General features: G+C 58.5%; 1 protein-coding gene across 1 annotated transcript in view; it reads left to right on the forward strand.

Annotated features, from left to right (window-relative positions):
- LOC101956651 (obscurin-like) overlaps window positions 1-23,229 on the forward strand; it is a 107,390-nt gene that overhangs the window by 39,202 nt on the left and 44,959 nt on the right. The window contains exons 29-47 of the mRNA XM_078023254.1: window positions 66-332; window positions 1,606-1,878; window positions 2,323-2,589; window positions 3,135-3,401; window positions 3,497-3,760; window positions 6,151-6,414; window positions 9,293-9,556; window positions 10,008-10,271; window positions 10,554-10,817; window positions 11,758-12,024; window positions 12,641-12,907; window positions 13,034-13,306; window positions 13,793-14,065; window positions 14,562-14,758; window positions 14,943-15,018; window positions 20,406-20,678; window positions 21,516-21,791; window positions 22,339-22,626; window positions 22,763-23,041. Of these exons, the coding sequence (XP_077879380.1) occupies window positions 66-332; window positions 1,606-1,878; window positions 2,323-2,589; window positions 3,135-3,401; window positions 3,497-3,760; window positions 6,151-6,414; window positions 9,293-9,556; window positions 10,008-10,271; window positions 10,554-10,817; window positions 11,758-12,024; window positions 12,641-12,907; window positions 13,034-13,306; window positions 13,793-14,065; window positions 14,562-14,758; window positions 14,943-15,018; window positions 20,406-20,678; window positions 21,516-21,791; window positions 22,339-22,626; window positions 22,763-23,041 (4,863 nt within the window). The remainder of the gene's footprint in view (window positions 1-65; window positions 333-1,605; window positions 1,879-2,322; window positions 2,590-3,134; window positions 3,402-3,496; window positions 3,761-6,150; window positions 6,415-9,292; window positions 9,557-10,007; window positions 10,272-10,553; window positions 10,818-11,757; window positions 12,025-12,640; window positions 12,908-13,033; window positions 13,307-13,792; window positions 14,066-14,561; window positions 14,759-14,942; window positions 15,019-20,405; window positions 20,679-21,515; window positions 21,792-22,338; window positions 22,627-22,762; window positions 23,042-23,229) is intronic.

Below are 23,229 nucleotides of genomic sequence, written 5' to 3' on the forward strand. Positions count from 1 at the left end.
GAGGAACAAGGCTGGCCTGGGATGTATGCAAGCTTTACACTCACCTCTTCTGTCTTCTCTCCCAGAAAAGGCCAACAGATTTACAGAGGAGCTGGTTGACCTGCAGGTGGAGGAGAAGGGCACGGCTGTGTTCGAGTGCAAGACGGAGCTCCCGGCATCCACCGTGACGTGGCGCAAGGGCCTCAAGGAGCTGCGGGCCTCCGGGAAGTACATGTTGAGCCAGGAGGACTTGGCCCTGCGGCTCACCATCCGCTCCCTGGAGAAGATGGACAGTGACACCTACACCTGTGACATTGGGCAGGCCCAGTCCCAGGCCCGGCTCCTGGTGCAAGGTGAGTGGCTGGTGCAGCCACAGTGCTCACGTGTGCCCTGGCTTTCAGCACCTCGGGGTCTCAGGTGGGCCTTATTGAAACTGACCCTAGAGGCTGTGCTTGGCCTGCCCAGCCTCTCCATCTCTGAGGTAGAGAGGATGAGCTGGGGGCCTCTGGAGTGCTCCCTGTGCCTTTCTGTGGGTGAGTCGATAGCTTCTTCCCCTGGAGCTATCCTTGCCTGCTGCACATTCCTTCTGGGCTCAGGCGCACTCTGCTCTGGGCCTGCACACCTTTTTCCCTCTCCCCACCCACCAGAGGGGCAACCTGACCCAGATGCTGACAGCAAGGAGCCCAGGTGTTCCCAGGGTGGAGCTGTTAGTGTGCCTGTGACAGTAGATGTCTAAACAGGTGGAGGGAGATTCTCCAAAGAATAATGATGTCACTCGGAAGAGTGGAGTGTTGCAGGGCTATGGTAAACTAAGTGTGTGCCAGGGAAGCTAAGGCCAGGGGAAGGCTTTAGGGCACAGAAGGGAGATAGTCAGGTCCAGAGTTGGTGGCCTTGGAGACCCCATGCAGGTGCTGGCTTCTGCGTAGGTAGAAGCCACTGCTGCGCAGGTGTTCTGTCAGAGGTCTGGTCTTCAGTGCTGTGGTCTGAAAGAACAGAGTGACTTCTGCTCCTGAGCTGCTGGGTGTGAGGTGAAGGACTGGGGGGTGTTGAGAATGTGCTCATCTGAGATGGGCAGGTGAAGCCTTCCCTGGGGAAACTTCCAGCTCTGGTTTTGCCAGGGTCTCAAGGAGCGTTCCTCCTGGATCATGGCCTTTCATAGTGGTTGTGAGGGCTTGTTTGCATCTGGTGTACTGTGTGAGAGCCACCATTTTTCTTGCTTTGCAGACAGGTAAATTGAACTAAAAGGGTCTGTGGTGGCCTGGGGTTGCAGGATGTACCACCAGCATCAGGACAAGTGTGTCCCAGCCCTCCTGACCATCCTTCACCTGGCCCTGGCATCCTGGGCTGGCATCCAGGGCCAGTTTGCTAGAAGTTCTTTCTGGGTCTATCTTCTGGGGATTGCAGAATGGTGTCGAGAGCCTTGCAGACCTGAGCTGGGAGATGGGACTGGGACTCAGAAGTCACCCTGAGACAGACTGTTCTGCACTGTTCAGCTCCCACGTGCATCCTGTTGTCAACCCTGACTGGCTAACCAGTCACTTGCTTGCTGCTGGGAGCCCTCCTTGGGTCTGGAGAGAGCCAGACTTCCCTGGGCAGCAGGCCCTGATGGCTGTCTGTGCCCTGCAGGGCAGAGGATGCTCATCACGGAGGAACTGCAGGACATGGAAGTGCACGAGGGCTCCTCAGTCACATTCTGCTGCCGTGTTGCTCCTGCTGACCACGGGCCTGTGCGCTGGTTCCTGGATGAGACACCCTTGCATGCCAATGAACTCAATGAAATCGTGGTCCAGCCTGGGGGGTACCATGTGCTCACCCTGCGACAGCTGGCACTCAAGGACTCGGGTACTATCTACTTTGAGGCGGGTGACCAGAGGACCTCAGCCACCCTGCGGGTCACTGGTAGGTTTTGTATCTCAAGGCCAGGGCCATTTGGGGTGGGGATGTCATACTGTTCATGCTGCTCAGGGTACAGCTTTGAGGAGGGTGGGCAATAGCTCAGGTGACAGCTGAGTCATGTCTGAGCTTGGGTGCAGACTCATTGTGACGTGAGACTAGATGTCCTCAGCATGGGGATCCTAGGAAGGCAGGTGTGTGTACTGGTGCTATTTGGGATGAACGCCCCTCCGTAATGCTCAGAATCCTGGTCAGCATGTCTCAAGGTGGCCTGCTCCCTGCCAGGGCGAGAGCCACACAGAGCCCACCCTGTCCCCTCAGCGTTCCCGTCTGTGGCTGCAGCCCGAGGCAGCGGCAGACATGGACAAGATGATGACCATCTGCAGCAGGGGCCTCTCTTGCAGTAACACCACAGCCCCAGGGACCCTTGGCTCCTTTCTCTTCCCCCAGAGAAGCCGAGCATCTTTTCCCGGGAGCTCACAGATGCCACAGTCACAGAAGGCGAGGACTTGACCCTCACGTGTGAGACCACTGCTCCTGACACCCCCGTGCACTGGACCAAGGATGGGAAGATGCTGCGGCCATCTGCCCGGTGCCAGCTGAGCTACGAGGGCTGCTGTGCCCAGCTGGTCATCACAGGTGCCACCCCGCAGGATGGTGGGCGATATAAGTGTGAGGCTGGCGGGGCCTGGAGCAGCTCCATTGTCAGGGTCCAAGGTGAGCTCAGTGCCTGTGTCTCCCAGTCCACCTGGCAGGCAAGGGCTGGGGTGCATGGGTATCCATGTCGGTGGGTGGCCTGAACTGCATGGCTGCCCTCCTGCTGCTGACCTGCCTGGCTCCTGGCTCCCTGGCTTTCTGGCCCCTTGGCTAGCCTCAGATTGCTTGGGCTGCCCCAGCCTGGGCGGATGGGAACCAGGAACTCACCTCCCAGCCTGGAGGCTTAGGGTCTCGAGGTTGCAGGTTGCAGGGCTGGTGCCTTCTGAAGCCGCCCGCCTGCATGTTCTATGTGTGTCTGGAATTAGGGTCCACTTGTAATTATCTGCCTCCCACCCTGTGTCTGGAGGTCCTGGGTCAGGCTCCAGCACCCATTTCTTGGGGCATGCTGGTCTGCCACAGGTCTGCTGTGTGCCTGCCCTGCTGGCCTGCCTCCTGAGACCCTTCAGGAGTGCGGCAGCAGGGCTGGGACTACCCCCGCCCTGGCTGAGAACCTCGCGGCTGGGGGTTCCTGCTCAGGGAGGTGAGCAGAGCATGTCTCTCTGCAGCTCGGCCAGTTAGGTTCCGGGAGGCGCTGAGGGACTTGGAGCTGCCGGAGGGTGGTGCCGCCACGCTGCGCTGTGTGCTCTCCTCGGTGGCTGCGCCCGTGGAGTGGCGCCACGGGGAAGATGTCCTGAGGTCCAGCAGCAAGTACAGCCTGCGCCAGGAGGGTGCTGTGCTGGAGCTGATCATCCGGGACCTGCAGCCCCAGGACAGGGGCAAGTATTCCTGCTCCTTCGGGGACCAGACGACCTCAGCAACACTCTCTGTGAAGGGTGAGCACCTCTGCCTGCCTGCCTGCCCACATAGCTGGATGGCTGCTTGCCACTGCAGAACAAAATGATGTTCTCTGTGTCTTTGGTCCCCTCAGCCCTGTGTGCCAAGTTCATAGGAAAACTGAGAAATAAGGAGGCCACGGAAGGGGCCACAGCCACGCTGCGCTGTGAGCTGAGCAAGGCGGCCCCCGTGGAGTGGAGGAAGGGGACAGAGCCCCTCACAGACGGGGACAGACTGAGCCTGAAGCAGGAGGGGGCTGTATGTGAGCTGCAGATCCAGGGCCTGGCAGAAGAGGATGCTGGGGAGTATTTGTGTGTGTGGGGGCAGGAGAAGACCTCGGCCACTCTGACCATCAGGGGTAAGGACCACTGTGGCTGTGCAGGCGTGTCTTGGTACCAAGGACCCCACTCTCCATCAGCTTGTCCCTTTCCCTCCCGTCTGTGCCACCCTCCTCTTGTGGACCACAGGGTCCTTCCTGCTTCCTGGGCTGTCATGAACCAGGAGACTCCAGTGGCCATGGCCAGTGTCCCTGATGTCACTGTGGTCTCCCCTGTTACCCTGCTGGCTCGTCTTGTCCTTTGTCTGGTCACGGGCTGTCTCCCAACATCACAGTGAACCTGAGGCCCTGTGTCTTCTGACCCTCCCCAGCTCTGCCCGCCCACTTTGTAGGAAGACTGAGGAGTAGGGAGGCCACGGAAGGGGCCACGGCCATGCTGCGCTGCGAGCTGAGCAAGGCGGCCCCCGTGGAGTGGAGGAAGGGGACAGAGTCCCTCACAGACGGGATCAGACTGAGCCTGAGGCAGGAGGGGGCTGTGTGTGAGCTGCAGATCCAGGGCCTGGTTGAGGAAGATGGCGGGGAGTACTCATGTGTGTGTGGGCAGGAGAGGACCACGGCCACGCTGACCGTCAGGGGTAAGGACCATGTGTGTCCTCAGGCACTGGCTGCTGTGTGTCTGAAGACAATCTCAGGTTCCCTGTGTGCTGTGTCTGCTGTATCCTCCACTGCTGTGTGCTCTTAGGCTTCTCTCACACTTGCACTGTGGGGCCTGCTCAGACCCAGAGCAGCAGAGAGTGGGCTTTTCCCGGCCCCTTGGGTCACAGCCTGGGATGGAGAATGTGGGTGAGGCCAAAGCATTAAGATGGCGCAGGAGGCCTTCAAGGAGTGCACGCTGGAGAAGGGGTGGGCGGGAGACAGAGGAGGAGCGAGTGGAGGGTACTCTGACAGGCGTCCCTGCAGCCAGGGCAGCTGCCTGCATTGGGGCTATCTGATGGGCAGGTGAGGGCCCCAGTGTCTGTTCAGTGTAGTGAGAAGGATCTCCCCCAGCTGTGAGGGGCCTCTTACCCAGGATGCTGCTGTCTCTGCTCCCATGTCAAGAGTCAGGGAGGGACTCCTGGGGCAGTAAAGTGTATTGTGGGGCGGGTCATGGCCATCTGTTCACCTCCACCTGTAGTGGAGGCCCCATTGTGTGCACGGATGTTGGTGACCTCTGTGGAGAGGCCCCAGTGCCATGACATGTTGGAGCATGGATGGAACGTGTTCCTGCACAGAGGTAGACCCCGGTGTGACAGAAGCATGTGCACACCAAAGCCCACCGTGTTGCTGCAAGATGCTGGAGGGAGGCCACCGGGAAGATGCTCCCTCCTTCTACTCAGGGAGCGCTGCCTGTGGCTGGGAAGTGGGACCCTGCTGACCACCTGAGAGCTGCTTCCAGAACTGGGTGTGGCTCAGGAAGGACCAGAGGTGCACAGCCCTCCTGGGCCCTTCCAGAGAGTGCTTCACTTTCTAGGATGCTCTGAGGCACTGTTGCCCTGAAGTCCCTGGGGCGGATGGACCTGGGCTGGTGGCTGGAGGGCCCCAGGAGCCAAGCTGTCCTCCCTTCTCTGTGGGGGCTATCCATGTGCTGCCGTGGATGGGCCGTTGTTCATTTGTGTGTTATCTTGTCAACTCTGCTGTGGAGGCGAGCTTGCTGGCACTGTGAACAATGGGCATGGGCCCTGTGGCTGTATGTTCCAGGGTGACAGTTCCAGGAGGAGAGTGGGGGCTTCTCTCCCTGGCCAGGGTGCTCCTTTTCTTGGTTTGCTCTGGAAGATGGAGTCGGGTGTGATTATGGGAGAGTTTCAGACAGGCTGTCAATGTCCCCAGCCATCTATCAAGATCAGAGAACAGCTGTTACAGAGAGCTTCAGAGAGGTTGTGGCCAGGCTAGGACCTTCAGTCTGGTGCTGTACAGAATCTGAGCTGGGCCAGGCCACAGAGGACACTGTGGAGGGGCACGGCCCTTCCAACCCATGTTCCTGCCCATCCGTCTGGGCCCTGTGACCTTCTGTGGGCCTGTCCTCATGCTGAGGCCCTCTTCCATGTCTCACTGGCCTCCACAGGAATGGACAGCCAGTCTGCTGTCTAACCCCCTGGGCCGCCTGTGTCTGGTGCTTCCATTCCTGTTTCCAGGTTGTCTCCCTTGCTGAGTGCTGTGTCTTACCCCACGTGTTCTACAGAGACCCTGGTGTTCTTTGTGGCCTCCTCAGGCTAGTCCCGTTCATGCCAGGCATGAGATCCATGGATGTTGGGACAGACCCTGGCTGGGAAGCATGTGGGCAAGCCCACGGGAAGCCTCAGCCCACAGCTAGTGCTGAGCAGCCCAGCACCAGACATGTCCAGCTGGGCTCACGTTCTCTCTGTACTGTCTGTGTCCTGTCTCTTCTGTGCACTCAAAGAGCATAATTGCATTCATGTCTTTCTGGCCCCCAGCCCTTCCTGCCAGGTTCACAGAGGGTCTGAGGAATGAGGAGGCCGTGGAAGGGGCCACGGCCACTCTGCGGTGTAAGCTGAGCAAAGAAACAGCAGTGGTGTGGAGGAAAGGAACAGAGACCCTCAGGGAAGGCCACAGATATAGCCTGCGACAGGAGGGAGCCATGTGTGAGCTGCAGATCCGGGGCCTGGCTCTGGAAGATGCTGGGGAGTACTCCTGCATGTGTGGGCAGGAGAGGACCTCGGCCACGCTGACCATCAGGGGTAAAGAATGTGTTGTGGCTTGGGTTGTGGCTTGGCATTTTCGTGTCGTCCACTGCCACTTTCTGCTCCATTTGTAGTACTGCTCCTGCATGGTCTGTGGCCCTGTCCTCTGCCTGGGGTCTTCCTGCTCTTGTTCATGTGCTGTGCTGTCCTCCCCACTGGCCACTTCCCTCCACATCTGTACATTAGTTCACCATCCACACCGTGTGGCTATGTGTGTGGTTCTTGGTGGATCACATGTGCCTTTGGAGTACTCCAGACTGCCCCATGTTCTCAGTGATCGCTTGGCCCTCCTCAGCCTTGCCTGCCAGATTCATAGGAGACCTGAGAAGCCAAGAGGCCACAGAAAGGTCCATGGTCACTCTCCGGTGCAAGCTGAGCAAGGTGGCCCCTGTGGAGTGGAGGAAGGGATCTGAGACCCTCAGGGATGGGGACCTGTACAGGCTGAGGCAGGAGGGGGCCACGTGTGAGCTGCAGATCCAGGACTTGACTGTGGCAGAGGCTGGGGATTACTCGTGCATGTGTGGGCAGGAGAGGACCTCGGCCACGCTGACCATGAAGGGTAATGGCCACTGTGGCTTCCCCGTGCCTCCTGTCTCCTGTCCCCTTATCAGGTGTTCTATGGCTTCCCTGTGTCTCTTGATGATGTCCTCTGATTCCCTGCCAGCCTTCTGGGTGGTCCCTCCCAGGTGTGCTCCAGGGATGTCCTGGGCCAGAGTCAGAGTAGACTCCAGGGGTGCAGGGCAGAGACCTAGGGAGCAGTAGTGAAGGGCTGCTGCCTTGGTCCACTGCCTTGGCTGCTCTAAGGAGGTGCCACAGACTGGGTGGCTTAAAGGACAGGGGCATGTCTCTCCCAGCTCTGGAGGCCATCATCCATCACAGCTTCTCAGCAGGGCTGGTCCCTCCTGAGGCCACTCCAGGGCTTGCAGATGCCATCTTTCCCCCTGTGTCCTCATCTCTTCCTCTATGGGTACTGGTCACCCTGGATTTGGGCCACCTGATGACCTTCTTCCTCCTGGAACAGTCATGTTCTGAGATGCCAGGTTAGGACTCCAACCTGTGGCACCCACCAGTGACCCCCAGGTTCAGGTCCTTCTCACATGCAAAATACACTGAGTTAGCCCCACCCAGCATCCGACCTTGTCCAGTCTCATCTGAATGTCCCCAGGTTGAGACTGGGTTCCAGCTTACCCGAGGGCAGAGTTCCTCCCTGGCTGTGACTAGAGCTAGGCAAGGCATGTGCTTCCAAAGCGTGGTGGGCCCAGTGTGGGACAGACCCTGAGAGGAGCAGGAACAAGGATGTGGGTCACGAGTCCAGACAGGAACAGCAGGACAAAGGTCCCTGGATTTCAAGGCTGGACAGCACTCTACTTTGACTTGGTGCTCTGTCCTGCAAACCTACCAAGGTTGAAGTCTGCCCCCAGCCTGAGTGGAGCTAGCTGGTCCTCTGAAACCGAGCAGGGGACAGCCATGCACTTTCAGGCCTGTGGCAGTGGTACCCCTGCCACTCTGACCACCTTCATGGCCGTCTTTTGCTTGAGGGGAAGCCCATGTGTGTGGCTAGTGGCTGTGCTCATCCTGTGGCAGCATCCTTCATCTCACTTGACTGCTGTCCCTTCAGTCCACACTGCCAGCATTCCTGCTGCTATAACGTTTTCAGCCAGACATGGTGATCCATGCCTGTAATCTGAGTGACTCAGGAACCTGTGGCAGGAGGATGGAAAGTTTGAGGCCAGTCTCGGCAACTTAGTGAGGCCCTAAGCAACTTAGCAGGACTCTGTCTCATATAAAAACTCAAAAGGGCCGGGGATGTGGCATGGTGGTAGAGCACCCTGGGTCCCATCGCCAGTCTCCAACCATGTGTGTATCTTCAGGACCTCTGTTCTGCCTCGCAGTTGGCGAGTGTCACGCCTCTGGCACGCGTGTCCTGCGTAGGGCTTTCCTGTTACCCTTGGCAGTCTTGGCTCCGGGGGAGGAGCTGCCTGGTCACCAGCCACCCGTGAGTCCTCTTAGCAGGTGCTTAGCCATGCCTGACGCTCTCAGGGCATCTCCCACTCTCTTCACTGTGGATCCAGGTGTTTTCTAAGTCTTCGGGGCTGGTTCCTTGTTGATGGACAGTTCTGCCTCTCACACTTTCCTGTGAGCCATAGGGAGACAGCAGGCCATGCCTGCCACACTTGGCTTAGCTGTCTCCCAGCTGGACATCCATCTGGTCCTGCTGTTTCCCACTGCTGCCCTCCACAGAACACTGGAGCACAATCTGGCCACTTCTGTGCCACTTCATAGCTAGGATCACCTTTCTTCCACTCCCCAGGAGTGTTTCCCTGTGTCCATCTAGTCCTGGCCAGAAAGAAGCACTGTTAGTGTCTGTATTTCCTCTGTCAGGCCCTTTCTGGCTAGCTGGGATTTTTCTAGCATATACCTCAGAAGTCTTCCAGACTCTGGCCGCCACCCAGCTCCAAAGCCATTTGTAGTTCTTGTGGGACCTGCTGACAGTGTGGCTGGAGCCTGCAGTGAGAATCCAACTTGTGAGGCAGGGAGGCTCACAACTGGGAGCTGCCTCCCACAGGGTCCAGGGAGAGGGGTCACCGCGTGGTACAGATGTGAGCTCACAGCTCTAGGCACCTGGTGTGCTTCCCAGCAAAGAGAAGTTGTGGGTGAGCAAGATGCCCTTGAAGAAGGAGGACCTGGAATGGAGCCCTGCTCCCAGCCACCTGATCAGGAGCAGGCAGGTGCAGGACCTCACTCAGACCCTCACGGATCTCCCACTCCTGTGACCCTCTGGGAGTCCTGCTTTATTTTCCGTCCTTGATGTTCGGGTCTTGACCTCAGAACCTGCAGAAAGTTTGATGGCCTCTGTCCATGTGATCCTTCCTAGCCCTGCCTGCACGATTCACTGAAAATCTGAAGTCCAAGGAGGCCATGGAAGGAACCACAGCCTCACTGAGGTGTGAACTCAGCAGAAAGGCCCCTGTGGAGTGGAGGAAGGGTGTGAAGACCCTCACCAGTGGGGACAGACTTTGCCTGAGGCAGGACGGGGCTGTGTGTGAGCTGCAGATCTCTGGCCTGGTCACAACTGATGCTGGGGAGTACTCGTGCGTGTGCGGGGAGGAGAAGACAGCAGCCACATTGACCGTGAGGGGTAAAGACTACATGGCGGAGTAGATCTGTGTTCTGGTGTCCACATACTGACCTCATGTCAACTGTCACTCAGTCCACCTTCTCTTCCGGGTCTGTGGCACCCTCTTACCCCTGCATGGGATTGTAGTCAGCTGACCTGTCAGTGTGTCTCTTGTCCTCATTATTGTCATGTTCTGTCCCCTGAAGTTCTCCAACACACCTGAGGTTCTACATGTGTTTCAGACCCTCCCTGGCCTTGCACGTCAGGTTCACAGGGAGGCCTGAGGAGGCCACAGAGTGGGCCAGGGTCACATGTGCTCAGGCTGCATTGGGGAAAGATGAAGGCCCTGGTGCTCAGCACACCCAGCAGGGGGCTTATGTACAGTTGCGTTTCATGTCCTTTCTGTTGTCCACGTCCATCCTCTCCACGTGTCTGGAGAGCATGATTGCATCCATGTCTTTCTGGCCACCAGCCCTGCCTGCCAAGTTCACAAAGGGTCTGAGGAATGAAGAGGCTGTGGAAGGGGCCACGGCAATGCTGCAGTGTGTGCTGAGCAGAGAGGCCCCTGTGGAGTGGAGGAAGGGTGTGAAGACCCTCACCAGTGGAGACAGACTCCGCTTGAGGCAGGATGGGGCTGTGTGTGAGCTGCAGATCCAGGGCCTGGCCCAGGAAGATGTCGGGGAGTACTCGTGTGTATGTGGGCAGGAGAGGACCTCGGCCACGCTGACAGTCAGGGGTAAAGACCTCGTGTAGCCATGTGAACCTCCAGCTGGTGTCTTTACCCTGTCTCCGCCTCCTACCTCCTGCATCCACACACGGCCCAGCTCCTGTGGCAGTCCCCTGGCCACCTGTCCTTTCCTCCCCTGGGCTTCTTTCACCTCTCCTTTTCGTGTCCATGTCCATCCTACTGCGTACTCTGTTCCTCTGTGGTTACTTGCTTCCTTCCTCACCTGTCCACACCATGGTCCTCTGGCAGTGTGTGGCCCCATGTTCTCAGTGACCGCTTGGCCCTCCTCAGCCCTGCCCGTCAGATTTATAGAAGATCTGAGAAGCCAAGAGGCCACAGAAAGATCCACGACCACTCTGCGGTGTGAACTAAGCAAGGCAGCCCCCGTGGAGTGGAGGAAGGGGTCTGAGACCCTCAGAGATGGGGCCCGGTACAGGCTGAGGCAGGAGGGGGCCACATGTGAGCTGCAGATCCAGGGCCTGACTGTGGCAGATGCTGGGGAGTACTCATGCGTGTGTGGGCAGGAGAGGACCTCAGCAGTGCTGACCGTCAGGGGTAAAGACCTCCCATGACTGTGGGCTTGTTTGGGTTTCTGCCTTTGCTCTGTGTCCAGCCATGGCCATGCTACCCCTGTTGTCCAGAGGGAGGGTGCCTGTTCCCTCTGTCTCATGCTGTTTCTCTTTCCTGCTTGGATTTCTGTCATAGCACTGCCCAGTCTCCCCAGGGACCTCATATGGCCAGCTGTCATGGAGGGACAGAGTTCTCACCTTGTTTTCCTAATCACCTTTTGTCATTCCTCCTCAATCTCTGCATGCCACATATAGCCCAAGATTTTCTTTTGGGGGCCCTGGGGGTTCTGATGCCCAGGGAGGTTCCCCAGCCTGGGCTCTGCACCTTGCCCCTGATTGCCAGTGTGTCCACGTGAGGCAGTCAGCACCTGCTGCCCCTCAGCATCTCAGGGGCATGAGGGACAATCCTGCCTGGGGATTACTGGGACAGCCTGTCCTGAAATGGGGAATTATGGCCTTTCCTGTGGACTCAGCCATGCCCTAGGGTCTGGCCTGGGGAGACACAAAGCCCTGCCCTGTGATCTGAGCCTCCTGTCCCTGTCCTGGGGTCTGGGAGGAACAGGGCCTTGTCCACAGTCTGGGAAGGATATTGCCTTGTCTTGTGGTCTTGGGGAGACTCACCCTTCCCTGGGGTCTGGTGGGAGTGGGACAAGGTCTTGTGCTGGCCAAATGACTATATGACTGGACTTGGCCCTGCTCTGGTGGTCCAAGGGGGACACATCCCTCTGGCAAGGCTAGAGGTTCTGAGGGGGAGGCTGCCATTAGAAAAGCCTGTGGCAGATCTCTGCTCTGCCCCCAGCTTCCTCACCTCCCTCCTTACATAGACCTGTCCTGTGGAGGTAGGCCAAGGGGCTAGGAGAAGCTGGACTCCCCAGCTCTGGCCAGTTGTGTACCTGATCTTGACCCTGCCTCCTCCCCATCTGCAGTTCCACAGGCTGTGTTCCGGGAGCCCCTGCAGTGCCTGCAGGCTGAGGAGGGCTCCACAGCCAGGTTGCAGTGCGAGCTGTCCCTTCCCAATGCCACTGTGGTCTGGAGCAAGAATGGCCTGGAGCTGCAGGCTGATGGGCGCCGGGAGTTGCAGCAGAGAGGCTGCACCGCGGAGCTGGTGCTGCGGGACCTGCGCCGCGAGGACGCGGGCGAGTACAGTTGTGCTTGTGGCTCCCAGGCTACCAGCGCCACCCTCACGGTCACAGGTGACCTCACAAGACAGGGCGAAGCCTAGCGTGGGTGCAGAGTCCCGGCTGACCCTCAAGGCTTCAACCTGGGGGTGTCCCAGCAGAGAGGACCCGGCTCAGTGGGGCGGGGCGGACCTGCCCTAATAACTTTGCTCGCTCCTCCCACCTCGTGGTTCAGCCCGCCCAGTTCCTCCCTGAGCCCCAAGACCAAAGGACAAGGCTGTGGAAAAGGCCCTGATCCTCCCAGATCCCAGGACACGGAGCACCACCTAACTTTCCTCTTTCTCTCTCCCTTACCCGTTGGGCGCCTCTTCCTGTGCAGTCCCCCAATTCCTCCTGGTGGCTGTGATCCCGCGCCCTCCCCGTAGTGCGGGGGTCCCCTGTGCGAAGCCGCTCGCGTGTGCTCCGCTTCTCTATATCCGCTCCAGGACCTCGCTTCCCTGGGTCTCTCCCTTTCTGGTAGCTTTGCTGGCCGGTATTGCCTCTGCCCCATGCAGTTCCCCAGTTGTTTCTTTCCAAGGGTATGCCTTTTGGGTCCGACTCAGGATTTGACCGGACGTGGTTCTCCACCTACACGTTTCTGGGTCTTAAATGCTCAGGGTCTCGCTGTCATGTTCTCTTTCCTGCCCCACAGCTGCGCCCGTACGGTTCCTCCGGGAGCTGCAAGCCTTAGAGGTGGATGAGGGAGCTACAGCGCACCTGCGCTGCGAGCTGAGCCAGGCGGGAGCGAGTGTGGAGTGGCGCAAGGGCTCCCTGCAGCTCTTCCCCTGCGCCAAGTACCAGATGGTACAGGAGGGCTCCACCGCCGAGCTGCTGGTGCACGGGGCGGAGCAGGAAGATGCGGGAGACTACACCTGCGATGCGGGTCAGGCGCAGACCACAGCCTCTCTTTCCATCCGCTGTGAGCTGCCCACCGGCCCCTGTACTTCCCCAGCAGCCTCATACCTAAGGGGTGGGCAGGCACCTTGCTCAAGGCGAACATGAGGTGGGAACCTGCAGTCTTAAGCTTTCCTTTCTTGTCCCTCAGCCCCCAAGCCCAAGTTCAAGACCCGGCTGCAGAGCGTGGAGCAGGAGGCAGGCAGTGTGGCTCGGCTCTGTTGCCAGCTGAGCGAGGCTGAGCCAGGGGGCCCTGTGCAGTGGCTAAAGGAGGGCGTGGAGCTGCCTGTGGGCCCCAAATATGAGATGCGGTGCCAAGGGGCCATGTGCGAACTGTTGGTCCATGGGCTGGAGACCAAGGACACCGGAGAGTATGCCTGTGTGGTGGGTGGCCAGAAAACCTTGGCCTCTCTCAGGGTCAGAGGTGAGCCAACCAGTGCAGCTCACAGGGTGGTGGAGGTCCCTCAGGTTATAGGCTCTCTTCTTGCTACTCCACCCCCATTCTGATCCTCCAAGAGAAGGGCTTTATGGGGGTAGGCATGAAGCCTGCAGCACTGAAGGCTGTGCTCCCTCCTGCCCCCCAGCTGGCAGCAGACTGGCCTGAGCTGGCCTGGTGGCCCTTTCTGGCACCTACCTGCTCTTCCTGAAGGTCTTACTTTCCTGGTGACCTGGCCAGGACTGGGCCTGCAGCAATGTTGGAGCCAAACAGGGCATCTATCCACTGTCCTGCAACCAGAGCTGTATCCTTGGCCTTGGGGAGATAGCTGCCCCAGCTATTTCTAGACTCATTGAGTGAAGCAGCTGGCAAATGCCACACAAGGCAGAAGAGTGCTAGGTGGCCAGGAAGGCTTTCTAGAGGGGCACTGGGGCTGGCCCAGCCTGAAAAGGGACCCTTCTTACCACCCACTAGAGCCTGAGGTGACCATCGTGAGGGGCCTGGTTGATGCCGAAGTACAGGCTGACGAGGATGTGGAGTTCAGCTGTGAGGTGTCACGGGCTGGGGCCACAGATGTGCAGTGGCACCTCCAGGGCTTGCCACTGCAGAGCAACGAGGTGACAGAGGTGGCTGTTCGGGATGGCTGCATCCACACACTCCAGCTGAAGGGTGTGACACTTGAGGACACTGGCACCGTGTCCTTCCATGTGGGCAGCCATGCATCTTCTGCTCAGCTCACTGTCAGAGGTAGCCAGATCTGGGTGGGCCTGCCCTATCACTGCCCCTGGGAGGCTGTCCTGGCCCAGCCTCTGTTCGGGACAGAAGTGGACAGCAAGGGTCCCTGCTTTTGGGATTCTTGGGTGTTGGTAGAGAGAGGGACTATGAACTGGCCATTTCTTAGTAGCCCCAGTCAGGACGGAATGATTCTGGGCTGAAGACTGAGTCATGCTGGTGAGCAGGCAGTGGTGGGCTTTCCAGAGCTTACCAGTTTTAAAGCTCCAGTTTCCCTCTCCTGATTTTCATGAGGGGTCATTGCAGACTGGCCGCCCCAGCCTTCAGCCATCTTGGCATTTCCCTTTGGTCAGAGCCCTGGCTAGAGGAAGGACTGATAACACACCCCCATGTGCTGTCTTCAGGAATTGGGGTGGGGTCACCAGGGAGGACCCCCAGGATATAGAAGCTATGCTAAAGAAGGGAGCATCCTGGACACAGAGGCTGACACCCATGCCTACCCTGTGTCTAGTCCCAGAGGTGACCATCCTGGAGCCCCTGCAAGACATGCAGCTGAATGAAGGCCAGGATGCTCACTTCCGGTGCCAGCTGTCCAGAGCTGCAAGCCAGGAAGCCCGCTGGGCTTTGGGAGGGGTACCTCTGCAGGCCAACGAGATGAATGACATCACTGTGGAGCAGGGCACGCTTCACTTGCTCACCCTGCACAAGGTGGGACTCTGGGACCTGTTCCACTTGGACAGGGATGGTTCCAGCTCCATTCAGAAAGACCCTCCACTAGGGGGTCGGGTTAGGGAGGTGATGAGCCCCATCACTGGGGGCTGGCTAGATGGACCAGTCCTTCCTGTCAGGATGAGTTGGACAGGGCTGAGCATCTTCCTCCCTGTGTCCTCAGGTGACCCCTGAAGATGCGGGAACCATCAGTTTCCAAGTGGGTTCATGCAGCTCAGAAGCCCAGCTGAAAGTCACAGGTGGGCAGCTCTCTCCCATACCTAGGCCCTGGCCTGTGGATGCCTGTTTTCTGGGCACCACAGCATCTTGCCTAGTGGCAGCTGGTGTGTGTGTGAGTGTGTGTGTGTGTGTGTGTGTGTGTGTGTGTGTGTGTTGGTGTGGGGAAGAAACCCTAGACTTAGCAGTTTTCCAGTCCTTGATCCCTCAAGTCATGGAGTGGGGTAGGCTGGTGAAGATCTTGAGGAATGCTGTGTATGGGGGGAAGCACGGGCCAGGATTGGTATTCTCTGTAGGAGAGCCTTGCTGCCTTGGACCCTGAGGTGGAGACAGGGTCTTCTGGACATCATCTTCCAATGCCTGTCCTTCTGATATGGTCCATGTGGGCCCACACACATCCATGTTGAAATGCTCTTGCATACCACACAAGCTCAAAGGTGTGGATGCAACAGCTGATGCGTGACACCTGTGTGGACTCAGGCATGGTGCACATGGCCCCAGAATGCAAAAAGGACTTTAGGAATCTTCAACTTGGATTGTACCTTGATTCCACAGGTCACTCTTGAGTGCATTCCCTTGCTGCCCTATTCCTGGTTCTCAGACTGGTCCCATCAGTTCACACCAATCATCCATTCATCCATCCACCCATTAACCACCTCTCCATCCACCCTCCCATCCATCCATCTCTATCCATACAATTATTTACCAACCATCCATCCATCTACCATTCATTCATTTACTACCACCATCTGTCCACTGTCCACTCATGCACCCATTATCCATCTATCTATCCCTCCACTTTCCATTCGTCTATTACGTATCTTTCATATCTAGCTATCCACATACCTTTCCACTCATCCTCTGTCCATCCATTTATCACACATTCATCCATCTACCACCAGTTCATTATCCTTCTGTCCATCCACTAACCCATTAACTATCCATCCATCCACCCATCAACCATCTACCAGCCACTATCAAACCACCTATCTACTCACCATTGAGCAAGCCCCTACCATGGTGAAGTCCTGGACCTTGAGGTCCAAAGGTAGCTTTGCCCTCAGGGATTCCCCATCTGCTTGGAGGAGCTGGACATGGAGACAGTGTATGTTTGAATCTCATGCTCTCCTCCCCCAAAACCTAAAGAATAGACAGATATGGTCAGCTCTGTGGCCTGGGGGCTGGGAAAGGCTACTTAGTGCCTTAGGTTGAGTGATGAAGATGAAGTGTCATGGGTTTCCTGAATGGGAGCAGTGCAGGAAGGGCCTTGTGTGTTCCTGGGGCGATGACTATGTGGGGGTGACATGGCTCTGTGTCCCTTGCCTGGGAAAGATGGCTCATTATGCATCAGGACAGTGATCTCAGGGGGAGGGCCCTGGGCTTAGGTGTGTGAATGGATGTCCAGGTAGTGGTGTGTGAATGGATGTCTAGGTAGTGGTGTGATAGGCAGGCCTGGGAACTGTTGCTTGGGGCAAGACCCAGGAGCTGGCAGAGCAGGAGAAGGAGGTGCAGATGTACACTTGAGGAAGGCAGGTGCTGGTGGGGTGCATCGAAGGGGAGGAGTGTGGGGAGGCTCCTGATGGAGGGCTTGCTGGGGTTGGCATGGGGGCTGCCCCGCACATCACTGTCCTGATGGGCTCTGGTGTCTGCCAGTGACTCCCACCTGCCCCTTGTGGCCCTCCTCCTGGGGTAAAGGCATCTAGGCCTTACCAAGCTTGAACAGTGTCTCTGTCTTCACAAGGAGGCCCCAGGATGGCCTGTGGAAAGCGCTCAGAGAAGCACAGGGTGGGGGTGACATCCTCCCTGCCTGGCCCTAGGCAGCAGGTGGTGGAGGAAGTCTCTGTCTTGTCCTACTGGCTGGCCTGTGGGGATGGGAGGATTAGACGTGGATGCTGGTATCCTCTTCCTCCAACCACCCTGAGTGTCCATCAGGAGGTAGACAGGATGGAGACTGTATGGAGGGCACAGGAGGGCAGCCATGATTCATCTGGGAAGGCCCTGAGCTCGGACCTTCTGTGTGACAGGGACAGGATTATTTGGATCCAGCATCAGGGCCCTGAACCCTGGGGCTGAGGAATTTCAGAGGAAAACTGGATGAGGTGCCCTCTTGGGATTGAAGGTGCCCCCAAGGACAGAGAGGTCCCCTTCTGAGGCCAGCCACCACCCCTGGGGAGAAGCAGGTGCTGGGGCCTCTGCTTCCTGCCCTAACCTGGGGTCAGATGAGGCATCCGCACTAGAAGGAGCCCCAGTCAAGGGGCTTGGGGCTTGTCTGCTCTCCTGATGATCAGGGTACCATGCATGGCATGGCCTCCTCTGGGTGAAACCTGTAGTGTTCTGATGGTGTGTGAGCTGGGCTCACCGTGGTGGCCTCTGTGCCTCCCTCTGTGATGAGGGTGGATTTCTAGACCCCAGGGCTCAGGTCATCCTTTTGGTCTGGATGGTGCCAGTAGGCCCCAGGGTGGCCCCACAGCAGTGAGTCTCAGAACTAGGCCAGCACATCCCATTTCTGACTTCTGTTCTAGAGAACGGTCACTATTCTCTTCCTGTCATACTTCCTCAACCTAGAACATTTGACCAGACACTCCCAACAGACATAAGCTGTTCTCCAGTGGACACCCACTGGGTGTCTTGTGATTCAGTTCTGACACTATCTACCCAGATTTAGCACAGACCCTGCAAGCTAAGGGCTCAGTCCATAGGCTTCCCCAGCTTCAGATGTCAATGGCAAATCTCAGGTTGCTACCCAAACTTCTGAGTGGCTTCAAGTAAGGGCTCCCACTGTCGTCTCCTCATGCTTGACCAGTTTGCTAGGACAACTCACAGAAGTCAGGGACACACTCATCTTGGATAGCTTGTTGCAGAGGATCCCGCTCAGGGACAGCCAGGTGAAAGACAAGAATGGGAAAGGACACAGATTCCATGTCCTCTCCACGCTGCCTTCCCAGCCTGTGTTCAGCATTGTGGAAGCTCTTCTGGTCTTGTTAAGAGTTTGTCTTATGGAGATTGATGTCCAACCACCCTGCTTTCTCAGAGGATGGGGCTGAGCCTTGTAACCCTGTAATCACTTGATCTTCTTGGTGACCAGTCCTTTCCTGAAGCTGTCTCAGGGCTGGGCCTGAGTCACCCCATTAACATAATCTCAGGTGTGATTAAAAGAAAAAAAAGAGCCTGTTATATATAACGAAGGGACTTGCAGCATTTTCAGGAGATTCTGCTGGGTTAGGAACTCTGGGCCAGGAACTGGGCATAAAGACAAAACCTGCTATCATAGGACACACCTGCACCAGTAGCCCCAGGTAGCCTCTAAGTGATGGACCCAGCCCTCCTTCTTGCCCTCTTATGCAGAGGCTGCACTGTGCCTGGTCCGTGGCCTGCAGAGTGTGGACGTCTTCGCAGGGGAGGTGGCCACGTTCTCCTGTGAGGTGTCTCGTGCAAGTGGGCCAGAGGCCCGCTGGTGGCTGGATGGCACCTTGCTACGGGACAGCCCCCAGAGTGCCATCACTGTGCGTGATGGGAGCTTTCACTCCCTCACACTCTCGGGCCTGGGGGTGGCCGACTCAGGCACCGTCACCTTCCGCACAGGGCCCCTGGTCTCCACAGCCAAGTTATTGGTCAAAGGTATTGACCACTGGGGACTTCCCCATGCTGGTGCTTCTGCTCCTGCTGCCACATGCTTCCTGCGGGCTCCTGGGGAAAGGGGGAGGATGGGCACTGAGGGTGGGGACTGTCCTCAGAGCCAGAGGCTGGGCATCACTCTACATGTGCCACCTACCCTGGGCACCCCCAGGAGGCACAGTGGGCAGCTCTTACTTTTGAATGGGAGATCTAGCTGGAGGCTAGGTCCACTGCCACCTGCCAGGTAGGGCCAGTGCATTGCCGCCTGCTTAGCTACCAGTCACCTAGTTAGCTGCACATCTCCAGCCACGGGCGCCAGTCCCTTCGGGGGCCTTTTTGGGCTTCTGAGGGGAGGCCCATGCCCTTGGCCCTGGCCTACCTGTCCCTGCTCACATCTGCTCCTCTGCTGTGAGCTCAGCTAAGATCCGTGCCCTTCTGGGGAGGAGCTGGCCAGACAGGGAGAGTAGCAGCTGCTAGGGTCTCCCTAGCCTCTTCCCGACAGCTCTGCCTGGTGCCTGCTGTGTGCTGTCATGTAAAATGTGTTGAGATTTCAACAAATGGAGATGGAATGGGGGTCCTGGGTGGGCAGCAAGGCCCCTGGAGAGGGGCAAGCAGGGCAGGGGCTCGGGGTTCTGGGGCAGGCCCTAGGACATCCAGAGGAGCCTTTCCAGTGGTGTATGTTTCTGGGGGCCAGCAGGTATGTGGGGCCAGAGGAGCTCTGCCTGGACATAGGTGAAGCCTAGGCACTATGCTCATGGGTGAGGTGTGTCTGGTGGAGGGCTCTGGGCTGCGGTGTGGGTTCCCTTCCTAGCCACATGCCAGGCAGCTCCTGCTAAATTGTCACCATGAAGCTCCATGCTTGCAGCCGCTGAAGCCACTAACACTGAGTGGGGTGGGTGGGCCATGGTGGTGCTGTTCCTCAGGGCTGATGCGTGTCCGGCATGTTGGCCGACAGATCCTACGGTGGAGGTGGTCAGTGCCATGCAGGACCTGGCAGTGGAGGAGGGTGGCTCTGCCGAACTCCTCTGCCAATACTCACGGCCGGTGCAGGCCACATGGAAGATGGACGAGCGGGAGGTACACGCAGATGGGCACCGTGTCATCATAGAGCAGGACTGGACTGTGGCCAGGCTGACCTTCAGGCCGGCCCTGCCCTGTGACAGTGGCATCTATTCTTGTGAGGCCGCAGGCACTCGCGTGGTGGCACTGCTACAAGTGCAAGGTGAGGCCACCTGGCGGGCAGCCCAGGTCCAGCACGGCTTTGGCGTGGCTCTGACCATGCAGCAATGGTGGAGTGGCAGGCAGCAACAGCCAGCTCCACACTGCAGGGGACCTACATAGCGGGAACAGGCCTGGAAGGTGGCAGGCAACCTGCCCTGGGCATTGCACTGCTGCTGGATCAGGGCATGCTGCTGCTGAGCTGGTGCTTCTGGGAGGAACCATGGCCAAGAGAACCTGAGAGGGATGGGGGGACAGGGGCCGAGGACCAGGGAGGCCTCCATCAGCAGGGCTATGGGGGGAATGTACCTGAGCAGTAGCAGGGCCAGGAGTGCTATTGGGACACGAGGACAGGGTTGTCCATGCCTGTGACTGAGCTGGCTGGGTGGTGTGAGTCTGTGGTCTGTGAATACCTGTGAGTTTCCTGTGGTCAGGAGACCACTGTTGATGTGAGGGGTCCAAAGGGTGGGCAGGGTGTGGAGGGAACACTACAGGCCTGGGTGCCGCCCTCCTGAAGCTGCTGGCTCTCCCAAGGGACAGTGAGGTCAGCAGTCCCTGAGCCTTGCTCTCCCTACAGCCAAGAACACCGTGGTCCGAGGCCTGGAGAATGTGGATGTGCCTGAGGGCGGGGAGGCCTTGTTTGAGTGCCAGCTGTCCCGGCCTGAGGTGGCTGCCCACACCTGGCTGTTGGACGATGAGCCCGTGCACACCTCGGAGAACGCGGAGGTGGTATATTTCGAGAACGGCCTGCGACACCTACTGCTGCTCAAAAACCTGAGGCCACAGGACAGTTGTCGGGTGACTTTCCTGGCTGGGGACATGGTCACCTCTGCTTTCCTCACTGTCAGAGGTAATGGCAATGAGAGCTGGCGGGGCGGAGGTGGGTGAGACCCCTTCCACAGGAGATTGGGCCACTTTTTGGGCAGCCCAAGGTGGCTTCCAGGACTCTCCCACCAGAAGGGAAGTTGCTCCTTGGGAACCCCCACTCTACCTCCAAAAAGAGTTGTCTGGACTGCTCACTCGGGGGATGGGGCCTGGGACAGGAGCAGCTTGCAGGAGAGTCCTCCACCTGGGCTGGTGGCCTCTGGGAGAGTGCTGGGGTCCTGCACGGCTGCCGGATCAGGGCATGCTGCTGCTGAGCTTGTGCTTCTGGGGGACCCATGGCCAAGAGAACCTGAGAGGGAGTGGGGACAGGGGCCGAGGACCAGGGAGGCCTCCATCAGCAGGGCCATGGGGGGAGTGTACCTGTGCAGCAGCAGGGCCAGGCGTGCTGTTGAGACATGAGGACAGGTTTTGTCTATGCCTGTGACTGAGCCGGCTGGGTGGTGTGAGTCTGCCGTCTATGAACACCTGGGAGAGGGCGGGGCCTGGAGAGTTGGCTGGAGGCAGGACATCAGTCTTTGAGACAAGCCTTGCGGCTAGGGAATGGAGTGAGATGTGGGGAACCCCAAGGGGGTCTCCAAGACTCCTCCAGGGGCTGGGCAGTGCTCCCAGGACTGGAGTGCAGCTTCCAACGCAGGGCGTGTGTCTCCCAGGCCCCTCCAGCGTGGGGCTCTGCAGGTAGGGAGAGCTGGTGGAGATGGGGTCTCTGTCCACTCCCACTCAGTGGGAGACCCAGTGGGCCGTGCTGGGCTTGATCTCTCTGGACCCTCCTACACACCCGCATTCATTCCACCCCTGACTGCAGGCTGGCGCCTGGAAGTCCTGGAGGCCCCCAAGGATGTGGTGGTGCGAGCTGGCACACAGGCTCGATTTACCTGCGTGCTCAGCGAGGCCCTGCCGGTGGGCGAAGCCACCTGGTACATCAACGGAACTGCAGTACAGCCTGACGACGACGACTGGACCGTCACTGCTGACGGCAGCCACCACACCCTGCTGCTACGCAATGCACAGCTACACCACGCTGGGGAGGTCACCTTTGCTGCCCGAGACGCAGTGACCTCAGCTCGACTTTCGGTGTTGGGTGGGTGGTTTGTGTGTGTGAAGGTGTGTCCCTTCTCTGCAGATTGGGTCACACTCCTGACACCAGGGTGGATGACCATCCTGGGCTGGGTCCTGCTATGAATCTGTCCCACCCCCAGAGTCTTAGGATGCTCCCTCCATTCCTAGGTGGCTTCTCCTGCAGGTGTGTGGGCCAGGTCACTAAATTCTCAGGGATGCTGTTGATCAGATGTGTCCTGGCTCAACCCTAAGTACCCCCTGAGGCCATGGTCCCCAGATCACCACCTACCTTCCCCTGCTTTGTACCTAGGAGAGGTTCAAGCTGGGCCCTGGAGGGGTGGGCAGGAGGAGCAAGGTTGCCAGCTGGGGGCTCTCACTGGCCTCCCACTCAGAGTGGGCTCTGGGTATGGTCTCACGATGGTAGAGAAACGTATCAGCATCCCTTGCTACCAGGGCTCAGGGGAGGTGATCTGTCCAGTACCTACACTGTGTCCAAACCAGACTCAGGGGTTGCTGGAGGGGGCCCGCAAGTCCCAGTGAATACACTGACCTACTCTTCTTCCCTGCAGGCCTCCCTGATCCCCCAGAAGATGCCGAAGTGGTGGGTCGCAGTGGCCACTCCGTGACGCTGTCCTGGGTGGCTCCCACAAGCGATGGTGGAGGGGGTCTGTGTGGCTATCAGGTAGAGATGAAGGAGGGGTCCAAGGGCCAGTGGCGTTTGTGCCACGAGCTCGTGCCTGGGCCTGAGTGTGTGGTGGATGGACTGACTCCTGGGGAGACCTACCGTTTCCGAGTGGCTGCTGTGGGCCCTGCAGGTGCTGGGGAGCCTGTGCACCTGCCCCAGATGGTCAGGCTGGGTGAGTAACCATCTTGGTCCTGGAGAATGCCCAGCTTCTCCAAGGTGGAGGGAAGAGTTGTCAGGGTGAGGTCTGGACCCTGGAATGCCCCCACACCTGATGTGGCCTGTCCTCCGTGGACACTATTCCCCAGCAGAACCAGTGGAGCCTGCACCTCCCCCGCCCCTTACCCCTGTGAGCCGGCAGGTGGTGGCTGGAGAGGATGTCTGTCTGGAGGTGGAGGTGGCAGCTGAGGCCAGCGAGGTCATCTGGCACAAGGGGACGGAGTGCATCCAACCCAGTGGGCACTTTGAGGTCCTTTCCCGGGGGCGGCAGCAGATACTGGTGATCAAGGGCTTCAGGGCAGAAGACCAGGGTGAGTACCGCTGTGGCCCTGCCCACGCCCTGGCCTCCATGGAGACTGCTACCTTCCAGGGTGAGTACTAGGTTTTGGGCTGGGAAACCTTGAATGTGGAAGGGGGTGGCCTGTCCCACCTCATCACTTTCTCCCGGGAGGTTGTCAGTGCCCCACCTCGGAGCCTGATCCAGGTGCATTCCCTGTGCATGTGTCCCACCCCTGCAGTATGGGCCTGTGAATCTAGGCCCAGGCTCACTGTGCAGAGC

The sequence above is a fragment of the Ictidomys tridecemlineatus genome, chromosome 1 (assembly GCF_052094955.1).
Source record: "Ictidomys tridecemlineatus isolate mIctTri1 chromosome 1, mIctTri1.hap1, whole genome shotgun sequence".
Classification (NCBI taxonomy): domain Eukaryota; kingdom Metazoa; phylum Chordata; class Mammalia; order Rodentia; family Sciuridae; genus Ictidomys; species Ictidomys tridecemlineatus.